The sequence below is a fragment of the Sorghum bicolor genome, chromosome 1, assembly GCF_000003195.3.
Source record: "Sorghum bicolor cultivar BTx623 chromosome 1, Sorghum_bicolor_NCBIv3, whole genome shotgun sequence".
NCBI lineage: Eukaryota > Viridiplantae > Streptophyta > Magnoliopsida > Poales > Poaceae > Sorghum > Sorghum bicolor.
This window is the reverse complement of record NC_012870.2, coordinates 70,701,138-70,714,458: the sequence shown is the minus strand read 5'-3', so window position 1 is coordinate 70,714,458 and position 13,321 is coordinate 70,701,138. Positions and strand designations below refer to the sequence as shown.

General features: G+C 39.9%; 1 protein-coding gene across 1 annotated transcript; it reads right to left on the bottom strand.

Annotated features, from left to right (window-relative positions):
• On the bottom strand, positions 3,647 to 8,269 carry LOC8078808 (ASC1-like protein 3). The gene is made up of 6 exons (XM_002465463.2): positions 7,661 to 8,269; positions 6,711 to 6,919; positions 5,850 to 6,005; positions 4,906 to 5,091; positions 4,648 to 4,826; positions 3,647 to 4,296 (listed from the first exon to the last, which is right to left on the bottom strand). Exons 1-6 carry the CDS (start codon positions 7,757 to 7,759, stop codon positions 4,277 to 4,279), a joined length of 849 nt encoding a protein of 282 aa, XP_002465508.1. The 5' UTR covers positions 7,760 to 8,269; the 3' UTR covers positions 3,647 to 4,276.

Below are 13,321 nucleotides of genomic sequence, written 5' to 3'. Positions count from 1 at the left end.
AAAAACAGCCAGACGAACAGCCCAGCTGAGCTATGTAAATGTAAGAGAAAGGGCGGTTTGGTATAACGAACTGAGCCAGGTAAGAGAAGGGCTGAACGGATGGGCCCGTTTGGGTGGCCTACGTTATCAGTATATCAGGAAGAAATAACGCAAGACCTCCCTGATAGAAATAATCTGTGCATAGGATCGACTAGTAGTAGATCTAGACGGGTACAATCTTTAACTGGTAAACAACAAGGTACATATTCTATACAAGATCTAAAAAGGAAACAGTAAATACGATTAAATGGGTCGGGATTAATAGGATTAGACCGTCGAGAGAAGTAGCAGCAGGGGCGGCGGAAGACGATCCCGAGGCCATCACGTCGGTGGTGGAGTGGATCTTCGAGGACGTCGATGGTGGCGGTGATGCGGATGTCGAGGTGGCGCAGATCCGGCGTCGGTGAGTTTTCCCGTCGCTGGCTGCGCTTCCCTGATCGGCTAGGGTTTTCTAGGGTTTGTGGATGTCGGTGGGGAGGAGTGGCAACTGTTCAACTCGTGAACAGTGCCGCCGGCCCCCACCTCTTATTTATAGCGCAGTGCGACGGGGCCCACCAACCATATAGGGTTGGGCGCCCCCGATCAGGGCGCGAGACAAGGCCCAATAAGGCCGTTGGGCCATATTGGTGGGAGATCAAACCAACACTCCCTATTGCAATCGACATGTATCAATTAAGGGGGTGTTTGGGACTGTTTTGCTTCACGTTTTTCAGCTTCGCTCCATGTTTTTTAGTCAAACGGTTTCAGCTCCACGCACTCAGTTCAAGAAAAAAGGTAGAGTTGTGACAGCAATTAAAGAGGTATTCCACAAACTCCAGTTTTTGTAGAGCTACTCTACGGTGGAGTTTGTGGAGCAGAGTTTATGGAGCAGTCATAAACACCCCCTAAGAATCGCAAAGCAAAGCCCCCCTGTCGTGAATCTTAACGACTGTTCGACTTCGTCTCCGGGAGGAGGCGCACGGCAGTTTTTTTTTCCTCCCTAGCATCTCCAATATATTAGAAAAAAAACTAACCGAATTTACTGATTTAGTTACTCTCTAAAATCTAGATTTGTTAAAAAAAATACTAGAGTACTTTAGTAAAACTAGGACTCCATATTCAAAAGTGTCACGCCATCAACTAGCATCCAAAGTATACAGGGACAGCCGAGTAACAAGAGTGCAGCGATACCGGCTATCCAAAAGTAAAAAAATGAATGAGATGTAATAGAGCGCTATTAAATTTAGAGTTATTTATAGTCTCTTGGAAATACTTTTTTTAATAATAGCCAATTTTACTTTTAGAAAACGATTTGGCTAATCTCTTAGAGATGTTCTGAGGACCAACAGCTTTCTGATGTGTTTTCTGCGACAACGGAACAACTAAGCTTAGGTGGTGGACAATAGAACAACAAGTCTTAGATGGCGGATAATAGTTCTTTTGATAGATCGGTCACACACGATGGATAATAGAACAACTTGGTTGTGTACTTATCTCTTTGGTTTACTTTCCCAGAGGCTAAGACCTCATCCTGAAGTGAGCCGTCTTGGTCCTATCAGGCCTTTATAGTAGTCTGAAGTGTGCATGTGAGCATACATGACAGGTTTAGCCCACGGACCCATGGCTAATTAGGAGAATCTGTCAAGGGTTAATCACACTCTCATGACAGTAATACAGGGTTTAGATAACCCCCTTTGCTAGGCACTTAACAAGCTACATCATCTCCATCACATACCAGCAAGGCCCAAATTGTCTGATAACCGATACACATCACGATGCAGAGCGACAAGATTTACAGGCAAACTAGTGAAGGATAGCTATCATTGCTGACATGACGAAGAACTCTGGAGCCTTGTTTAGATGTGAAAAAAATTTGGATTCCGTTACTGTAGCATTTTCATTTGTTTGTGGCAAATATTGTCCAATCATAGACTAATTAGAGTCAAAAATTCGTCTAACGATTTACAAGCAAACTGTGTAATTAGTTTTTATTTTTGTCTATATTTAATGCTTCATATGCCGCAAAATTTGATGTGACAGGAAATCTTAAAAACTTTTTGGTTTTTAGAGTGAACTAAACAAGGCCTAGTTTTTGGAGAAACTAGGAAAAGGAGCCATCAAAACCCTCATCTATTAGGGACCTTATCTAGACAAGAACATCAGCAGATTGCCCTAGGTTGGCCAGCAGTAGTAGGACGCTATCATTGGCTGTTGATTAAATGATGAGTGGCGACATATTGGAAGAGCTAAAATAGAGAAAAAGTAGTAGATTGTTTTTTTGTTGATTTTTAGTGGATTACCTCAATTAGCAATGATCCTCTATCATATATATATATACGAGCGAAATCTCCAAGTTCCCGCACGAAATTGGGCAAGTTCCCATCGAAATAGATTTGAATTGGACTCGAGACTTATTTTTTTGTGTAATAGTTGGACTCAGACTTGGAAAAGTAGCTTAGCCTATTTCAGAAACCGGCTTATCCGATTTCCTCAACGAAGCCTAGCCATATTGCAAAAACCGGCTAAGCATGTTTTGCCACTTCAATCTCCAATTTGTTGTCAATGCACAATTCCTTCATCCGGGCTCCAAATTAGATGATCCATATATGTTTTTTGATTGCCTCGACAGAAGAAACACAATGGTAAAATCCATTCTTCAATTTGGATTCCTTCACAAAACCAATTTAGCCTGTTTAGAAAACATGCTAAGCCTGCTGCTGGATAATTTTTCTAAAATTGCACTTTCTTCGTCTGGGTCCGGGTCCGGGCTCTAAATTGGACGATCTATATATGTTTTTCTACCATCTCTGACAAGAGAAACACAACAATAGTCTCACAGAGTGCCAAAACCGGCTTAGCCTGTCGCCTGTTTCTATTGGAAATTCTGGATTCAACCTCCTCTGACAATTTTGGCTGTCAACAAGATAATTTGTACCTCCAAGAAACTATCCAAATACATGTTAGTGAGCTGAATCCAAACAGCTACTACTAATAATCAGGTAGCAAATACGTCAAATTAACATCACTAGAGCATTTCCAACAAATTACATATCCTTTATCTTCTAAAAGTCTATATAAGTGATCTTTTATTATTGGTACTGTAGTTTTTTTCTCTTTCAAGAAATATTGGATGGATCTCCTACATTTGAGGGAAAGAGGGGGTGGGTTTAAAGTAGTTCCTTAAAATTTCTAAGAGCAACTCCAATAGATTTAGCTAAAAAAAAAAGATTCCAAATTTTCTGGGAACAGCTTGGGTTTATTCCCAGACGGGGATGACCTCAACCTATGACTCCAAAGTCCAAACCAAAGATTCACAAAATTAAGGTCGCCCCATCCCATTCCTATTCGTCCCTGGAAGGCTGGAACCAAAACACATGCTTATATTTTACAACGAAGGTTGTAGACATTGGTTCTTATTAGCGCTAGTGGATCCAAATTGGGGTTTAGTCAGTGCCCATCCGTACATATCATTGTCAAAAAGTAGCATCCATATTGCGTAATTTGATATTATCTCAATCTGGCTAGATTTCAGACATTTTCAATACATTTCAGCCTCCTTGCATTTATAGGAGTATACGATTGTATAAATATTAATTCAGCCCTGAAGAAACATAAAGTCACGAATAAATTTAAAACATACCCAATAATATGAATATTGCTCCATTGAATTTGATTAGTTCAGAGTACAATTCATTTTTTTATTCTATACTAGTATTGAAGTCTAATTCGAGATAATATCAAACCAAATTGGATCTAAACTATACCTCTATCACATTGCGTAGAATAGGGATAACACTACTCAAAAAAAATTATAGCTGCATAAAGCTCAATGCACATCACATGAGATCATTAAGATACAGGTGAGATTTACTCCCAATCAAAAGAATCAATTTATTACCATCAATTAGAACTAAATCTACTCACAGGTGAAGTATATTGAACATGGTACAGAGGGGGTTCTTCAAGCTTCAGGAAAAAGCCCTTACGCCCTCTCATGTCTTTCCCCATATCAAAAAAGGTGAACCAAAAATTTTTGAAGGAACCTTCAAGTAAGCTTGCTAGCTATACCCGTCATGTATAGGACCTGCTCCACTCTCGGTCTAGCCATGTTTGATATCATAAGGCAATATACAGAGATTAAACTTTCCTATCCATGCCCGAGACTTACCAAGATCAAAACAATAAATTCTGGAAGCAGGCATAGAAAAGTATTGGCGAAGAAATGACACGTTGCAGATGTCAAAGAATGAATCTCCCATTACTCATCATCCTCGGAATCTGCATTGTAGCAAAATAAAATAAGTTGAATTCATGCAGAAGCCTTCGCACTAGGGTTTCTATCCAATGAAAGTTCACATATCTATGTTATTATACTATTATGACATTACGGCTCATAAAATGTGCATCAATACATTTTGCCAGAAGAGAATCTGAAATAGAAATGCTGGGCCTGTCAATAACACAGATGCCATAAGGATCCTCTACTTCTTTTACCTAAATATAAATACTGTACTAATAACATAAATTGTCTCTTGTTTCAAGAAAGATGTGCCAAAAATAACATCTTATGATTCATGGCTCAATGCAAACCAACAATTTAAGTAATTCCCCCAAAGAAAAATCTCTTACCAGATCGAACATCATCTGTAACTTGTCCTTTATTATTCAATTGTCTCATTATCATCAAACATATGAGTTTCCACCAGTACATATGGAATACAAGCAATGTGAGAAGCATTGTGTTCAAGATGTAGTACAAAGCTGTTGGGAATTCATCCAGCTTCCTCAAGAACGCGATGGAATGATAGCTGGCATTGCAACGACAACAGTAAGTCTAAAACTACAACTACATAAACAAGTAATCACAAAGAGAAGTAGCAAACAAACCTCGAGGCTTTGATTATCCAAAATGGGAAGTAAATTAGACGCAATAGAAGCCAGGAGATAGCGAAGAGACCAAAAAACAAGCTAGCCCCCAGCTCTTTTTCTGTGTACTTGCATAATTTGGCAGTCTCAAGAAACACATCACTTGCATCATGAAGAGCGAGAATGATGGTCCCAATTCGGAAAAATCTGAAAGTCAGCATAACTTTAATTATCTTAAAGTAGCAATACCCTAGGCCTACCAGAAGCACATAATACCCTAAAAAAATGAGGTGGAAGCAAAACTGGTAATACCATGCTAGTTAAGCACACAGATTATCAGACAAGTAGTACTCTTAGGCCAGTCTAATTGGGGTTTCGGATCCCAGTTTCCACCACACTCATATTTTGGAAACAAAGAGTTTCATCCCCATGAAACTCTCTCTACTCCCATAAAACTTTTATCATCTCTCTCTTTACTAATACAGTGCCATGTCAACATATTTATAATTTATTAATGCCCATAAAACTCTCATGAAACCCCATTGAGATTGGCCAGTACATAGTTACACTTCAAGAGAGAAAGGCCAAATTAAGGACCAGAACTAAAACATCAAGATCAACTGATGCCAATACTCCTTTACATCTCATTGCCATTGAGAGTTCGCTTCTATATTGTATATGTATAATCTTAGATCCAACCGTTTATCAATACATTTTGACGAATCAAACCACCATGTTTTTCTCACTCTAGAAAATATTGACTACTCTAAAGATCTGAATAATTATCTAAGTTTATTAGTTTAGTGTATCCTTGAATTCTTGTGTAAGTTATGGACTAACTGATTACTCTGTAGCCTCATAAATTCACAATATGATCAGTTGGCACCAAATAGACAGCACCAGAATATGAGAGAATGAAGTTGTGAAGTGCAAATACATCATTAAGTGCACGGAAAAAGATTTACCCGGTCAGATATGAAACTCCAATTAGAGTAGATGTTATTACATGATGAGACATCATTACAGCAAAATCTTTTCTGCGGGTTTCCCAAGCAACAAGAGCACCGATGCTGTAGATATAAAATCCACACTGGCACATGTAGAAAAGCATCAATGAGGACCTGAGAGAAAGCAGAATATACATTAGAGGGGGCGTTACATTTATGATTTATATGGTTACAGCTGGTAGCGGTTTAGCAATATAAAATTCGAGATGCATAAGCTATGAAAACAACCATGCAGAAGAACTGAAGAAAAGACAGTAGTATGTTTACAGATTTTGTTTGTAAATTGAATGCATGCGGCATGCCCCAATATCACCTTTGACTACATAAAAAATGGAAGACTAAATAACAACAGTGTATGAATAGAGCTATACAAGTAAGCTACTCCCTATTGTTCTTACTTACAACTTTTCAGGTGTAACTATCAAAATGGAAGAGTAAGAACACGCAGGTGTTGCAGTGTGAAATCCTAAATAGGTACCGTTGCATGAAAAAAAGTGATTTTTTTAACATTCAATTTTATCTTGTTGCCTTAACAAATAACAAGGAAAATGTTGATAACAAGCAAATGATGATTTCCACAGTAATCGCACCTTGCCCTTGGAAATTCCAAGGGCTACACTTCTAAGAACATTCGGAGGATAATTTACCCTAATGATGTAGTCAAGTGTTATCTCTTCAACTTCAAAGAGACTGGATATAGGACATGTCAAATAGCTTGCAATAACTATACAGCGAAACCTAGAAACCGAAAGTAAGGTAAAATGCTCCGGCAGGACTAGTATATTTAAGTAATTTATCGAAGAAACAGTATGCACTCACGCGATGGGTTGATTCGGCCAGCCATCAAAGTATTGCATCATATCCAATGACCATGGTTCCTGCTTTATTATCATGAGGACCCATGCTTGAACAGAAGCATAGTAGGTAAGTTTCCAACTGGACTCTGAGAACTTGACAATCTTTGCTTGCCTGGCCTCATCATTCATCAACTTAGAAGCTTTGGTGTTGAAAAGGTAGACTGCCAATGGCTGGAAAACATAGCTAAATGTTAAGATGTGTAGCTAAACTGCCATGTAATGTCAACGGTACTGTTCACACAGAAATTTTAGAAAAACGATCTGATGCCAAGATAATCAAGAGGTTTACATATGGGCACAGCAATATGAGTACCGTTGCCCTTATATAGAAAAAAAAAAAACTTGTAAATACAGCACCTAGCCACCATACTTACATCATCACCTCTATTTTGGGCACAAACCTTCTAGACAAAGAGAAGACATATAGCTGGCTTGCAGAAATTCAGGAAAAGATCATGCAATTGGCAAGCCATGTCAGATGTAGATTTGTTAGGTGCAAGGTTCTATTGCAAGCAATCCTTGCATAAGAACAAAGTTACTGATCCATGCTCTACCGCGAGCACATAATAATGCTCTACTGCTTAAACCGCACCCAGGGCATGAGAACGGAAACGCAAGCTGTTATAAGCCAACACCGTTGATCCTCAACAGAGTAGCAGCCACCAGTAACGCACGACCGGTTTCCAATTCGGAAACAGGCGGGAGCATTACGTCACCCGCACTTGGATGATCCCCCCGCCGGATGAGCGGGATCAACTGATCGATTACGAAGATGCAACGAGCAGCTGCCCCCGCGCCCGCGTCGCGACTCGCGACGGGGAGTATTGGGGCACGGGAGCGAAACCGGGGAGACCAGAGATCTCGCGGAACCCGGCGCGAATCTGGCGGTGTCGGGACAGGGGGAGATTATACCTTGTAGACGAGGCGGTCGAGCAGGAGGCGGGCGCAGAAGAAGGCGAGGGAGAAGAGGAGCGCGACGGAGACCGCCTCTCCGCCGCGGACCGCCGCCATCGTCGCCGCGGGCCAACCAACCAACAGAACGACCTCCTCCCCGGCACCGTCACGCGTCCCGCACCGGCACCAAGAGATCACCGTCCGCACGGCGACGCCACCCACACGCTACGGCCGCTCGCTCGCGCGCGCGCGGATAATGTGAAGGGCCGGCTGCGAGTCGTGGCGTGGCGAGTGGGGGGATTAACCGGAGGAGGAGCGAGCGGCCGAGGCGGGGTGGCTCGCGCAGGCAGGCAGGAGGAGACGGGGTAGGGGCGCGCACGCGCGAGGCGAGGGGGGCAGCGGGGAAGCCGGGAAGGGAGGAGGACGATGATGCGCGTGAGCGTGAGCGTGAGCGTGGCTGCGGGATGGAGATTTGGATCTCTCTCTCTCTCGCACACACAGTCTCACATAACACCACCACCACCCCTGTCGTTCTCCCCGGCTTCCGTTGCGTTTCCTCGTTTTGGATTTGGATCGGCTTGAGCAGATTCGATTCTGGAGTTAATTAGGAAGACGTTCAAACCGGAGTCGGGCTCGGGCGCCTCCCTCTGATCTCGTACGGGGGGGCGGTCCTTGCTTCGATTTAATGCCCAGGTCTCTCACACTTGAAGAATGTTGTTGGGTTTTCTTTTAAGAAAGATACACTTGAAGAATGTTGTTGGCAACTGATTAGTTAGTTGCGCTGTCTTATTATTATTAATCGAATAATATACAGTATATACCAATAAAAATAGATATGTGTATATAGGAGTATGAATCAAGCATAGGAGGCGTACGTGTTGGATGCACATGATAAGGAAACATGTGCTTAGTTCAACTAGACCTTTCCTAGACTAGACTAGTGTAGAATGTTGGCTGGATACATCTGGTTGTATTGCTAAAGAAATTGAAGTTTCTAGGGGGGAGAGAGAGTATTTAGAATGAAAAATTTTAATGAAAAAACTATCCTCTAACAATCTTTTAAATTGAATATCCAAATATAGAAATCATCTATTCTAGATTTCTCGCTTGTGAAAGATGAAGAGCGAAGATAACTCTCTACAATGCGCATAAAGCATCTCCAACAGTTATGTAATTGGACTATGCATTCTAGAAATTTGTCAAAAACCTTAAAAATTACTCTCCAACAGTTATGCATTTGACTTATGCGTTTTGGCAAACTTGGCATTTCATGGACCAAACTTGGCATTTTTGCATAGGCACAATGGCTTGACATTTTTTATATTCCGAGTTTCCTGGACTCCTTGTCGTGCGCGACCTCCCCACGCGTTGCGGTAGTTTCCCGCGAGGACTCCTCCTCCCGCGCGAACTCTTCTTTCCCGCGCGACGTGAACTCTGCGACCTATGACTTCGTGAACTACTGGCGCGCGACGGAACTCTGGCGAACTGCGACTTCGTGGACTGGCGGACCGGGAGGCCGCGATTCACAGAAACAACGGTGACTTGCAACTTCGTGGACTGGCGACGACGGACGACGGAAATTTCCGCGCAGAGAAAAAATATCACGCGAAGCGCACTAAACAAAAAAAGATCCCGGACAAAAATAGTTGGGTCCACTATTTTTGGGAAATGCCAAGTCAAAAATGTCAAACACTTGGAGATGGACTTATTTTTCTTTTGGCAAAACGTTTAGGGACTTGGCAAATTCCAACAGATGGCAAATTCCAATTGCATAACTGTTGGAGATGCTCTAAGATATAGAAAACCCCATTGGAGGATACAAAGATGTAAAAAAATATTTTTTATTCAAATGGCTTTGTAAATAATAATTTAGAGAGTAGATTTAAAGAAAAAACTCTTGAAGGTGCTCTTTGAGTGGGTGGGTGCAACACATTCCAATTTTTTATCTCTCCTAGCTTACATGAATCTATTGCAGAGTAGATCAAAGCATTAATCCACATACTGCTCTCTACCCGCCCCCCTCCTTGTGGTGAGTGATTTGTTATTGCTCCTCTTGGCCTCCAATTTTGGAGCAACTTTAAGTGTGTGATTTGGAAGCATGAGGATGGATGGTGTTGCTAGGTACGTGTCCAGGTCACCAACCAACATTGAAGGAGGGAGGGCCTAGCACCCTAACATTCTCTATGCACTCCCCTCAATTAGATACTTGATAGTCCAATTACCTAGTTAACAATTCTATTTGTGCTTTTATTCCTTATCCACCCTACATATTAATTTTCTCCATCTCTTTAGTGCCTTTTATTATTTCCTACCAAACAACTAGTTCATCCACATTACACCATCTAATTAGCTAGTTAATTATAATTAGTGTTTTGATCGTTTGCTCTCTTTGAATTAATTTCCAATGTCATCTATATAGGATTAGTCTTCCTGTTATTTTTCATGTCTCCTTTTGTTCTTGTTATTATCGTGATTCTTTTTGTAGCCGAAGAAATAGATTAATCAGGTGAAGGTTAGGGACCTAGGAATAATTAATTTTTGTTAACCCTTTCTATATAATATTCAATGCTCTTTTTATTTAGTTTTCAACATAATTTCTTTTGTATTTTGACATAAATGTTTATTTGGTTGTTACACTCTTTTATCATGCATGGTTGTTGTCGACTTGAATGACACCCATATGTTTAGATCCTAGCTCCTTTGGGCAACAAAGGCCAAATCATATGAATTAAGTTCCATAGAAATGTTTAGACAATAGAGTGTTCATAATGGAGATCCTTTGGGCAGCATACCCGACTAGAAAAACTTTCCATAAGGCCAATCTAAATGGGGGTTTCATAAACATTAAATATGCTTACATGCCATTGTATTGTTGAAGAAAAAGATGATAAAAATTTTATGTGAGTAGAGAGAGTTTCATAAGTATGAAACTATTATGCACTATTTCGGAAATATGAGTATGTTGGAAACTTAGACATGAACCTCTATTAAGACTGGCCTTAGTATCTCCATGTGCCTCTTGTAGGAACAAATTGGAGGACAACAAAGACCAAATAGAGGTGAATTAAGTTCAATAGGAATGTTTAGAGAATGAAGCGTTCATATCATAGAAATGCTAACCCTAATTGTAAAAAATGATGTCTTGTTTGTTCTACGAAACACATAAAATCAAGTAAAACAATCAATCTCTTTATAAGGTAATTTAGATCCTACTTACCAATAGATAATATTTTGGACCATATCTTATCTATTTCGAGATCAACTTCTAGCATACTTTTATTTGATTTCTCTTGCAAACAAGAATATTTTTTCTTGAGCTAAACTTTTTTCTCCTCTTTAGCTTAATATATATACACAAAATCAACTGCAAATATGCAAAATATCACTCGTCTCGTGGAGCAAATATGTAAAACAAAATAGGTAGTGAAACCTTGTGAAACAAAATTGACTTCGTGTGCTCGCGAAGCACGATGATTGAAGGCGGGCCTAGCTATCTAATCGACATCAGCTCTAATGATTGGAGGCGGAGTTTCAGAAGAGGAGTCCATGGTTGAGGATTTGGTTACTTTCAGTTAGTAGAGATTAACATGAGAGAATCAGGGAAGTGTGCCGACTTGTCAACCCTCTTTGAAGTAAAAGAGCTTTGCACAACAAATCTAACCAATAAAATTGATAGACTATTGTCCTTCTTTCATTCTAAATTAGAAGATATCTTGACTTTTCTATATATATATATGCATTTATGGCTTGTTTGGAGAGGCTCTGAGCAGTTCTAGCCCTGTTACTATAAGGTCAGTCTCAATGCATAGTTTCATGGCACATTTACCAAAACTATAAACTAGGTAACGAGCCATATGAGTTTCATGGAGATAAAACTCCTCTCTCATCTGATGAAACTCCTTTATTTAATGACTCTGCTAAGTCAGCAATTTTGCATATATGATACTCTATTTAATATGCATGACACTCTCATGAAACATGCTTCGAGACTAGCCTAATAGTTGTACAGCGGAGCCGCCGAAGCCACAATGCAATGACTCCTATCTGCTCCACGCCCCAATACAACAACTTCTTTTCTCCTCCACTTTCTCAATTGTTTTTTTATCGAAACCAAAGTTGTTTTGAGTATGCTATAATACGCTATAGCATAAAACTATGTGCTATAAGTACATTAATGGAAGGAGAGTTATGCCAAACGACCCTTTAGGGTGTCCCAACGGGGTGACGACGTCACCGACTCACGTCACCTTGTGTTTGATGTGGAAGAGAGAAGTTATTGAAATCATCTCGTTAGTAAGGGGGAAATCACTAGTCTCACATGCTTCTAAAAAATCTTACAGCGTTTTGTTTTCTATTGTTTCATAGTTCACATCAACTGGCAACTTCGCTAGATCTACTGAGGACACCCTTAGATATACACTAGATACATAATAAAATTAATGTATCTAGAAAAGTTAAACCATCTTACAATTTAAATTTAAGCGAGAATCATATATGCATGTCAGTTAATTTATCTTAAACATTGATGCTTTTGTAACATTCACACAACTCCTGCTTCTCGTGTTATTGACAACTATGAACAAACCGTCTCTAGCACCTCCTTTTGAGTTTTCGATCCCTTTTTTTTGTCTTGTTTAGTTCTCAAAATTTTTTAAGATTTTACATCATATTGAATCTTTGAGCGCATGCATAAAATATTAAATATATATATATATCAAATAACTAATTGTATAGTTTGTTTATAATTTGTGAGATTAATCTTTTAAACCTAGTTAGTCTATGTTTAAATAATAATTACCAAATATAAATAAAAGTACTATAGTAGACAAATCTAAATTTTTTTGCGAAGTTTCGACCCCTTTCAGAGTCGTGTCTTCCGTGTGACAAGAAGCAGCATATTATGTTTTAAGATCAGAAGCAGCAGCATAGTTATCCCCTGAATTAATTTATTTAAAGGTTGACTTACGTGGAACTTGACTCTGATCTTACAGGTGGCATTTGTTCCGCATGATGTGCATCCAGTACCGCGGGCCACAATTTTTTGATACAGTACTCTCGTCACCATCTAGTAAGCCAGTCAGCTCTGTTTGCTCGTTCAACGCCGGACCTAAAAAATGGTTTCTCGAACTTGATTTTTTACTTGTTAATTACGACTGCGACTTCTCTTGTGGATTTTCTTTGAAATAATGTCTTTAGGGCGATTTTCTTTCAATATAATTAAGAAGCAAGCATCGCAGAGAAGAGGGGATGACGACGGCCAAGTAGCTCGACTGCTCGAGAAAGTTCAAGGAAGAAACTCAGAGACAAACAGCTCGTTCGTCTAAGTTTATTAGTTAAATTTATCAGCTATTTAATAGTATTTTTCTCTCGCGAAAGAACCAGTTAACGACATGGCTTATCAACTAAATAGACTTAGGCCATGTTTAATTCTCCTTGCTAAATTTTAGCTAACTAAACTTTAGTCACTTTAATAGCTAAAGTTCTAAATACATTGATTAAAAGAAGCTAAAATAGTTTAGTTTTATTAGTCACTTAAAAGTAGCGAAAATAATTTTATCTAGCTAAAATTTAGCAAGTAAGCAACCCTGAAGCAACGCTTAGAACATCTCCAGCCGGCCACCTAAACCGGAACAAAATTGGGTGAACCCGGGGTGCATGCCATCTCATGTGCGCTCCTAG

What these genes read in the sequence shown, in the direction of transcription:
- LOC8078808 (XM_002465463.2), bottom strand. Translation starts at nt 7,759, where the DNA reads ATGGCGGCGGTCCGCGGCGGAGAGGCGGTCTCCGTCGCGCTCCTCTTC. An exon ending in TGGCCGAATCAACCCATCGC is followed by an intron (nt 6,006 to 6,710) that starts GTGAGTGCATAC and finishes GCTTTCTCTCAG; the next exon opens with GTCCTCATTGATGCTTTTCT. An exon ending in TGGATAATCAAAGCCTCGAG is followed by an intron (nt 4,827 to 4,905) that starts GTTTGTTTGCTA and finishes TTGCAATGCCAG; the next exon opens with CTATCATTCCATCGCGTTCT.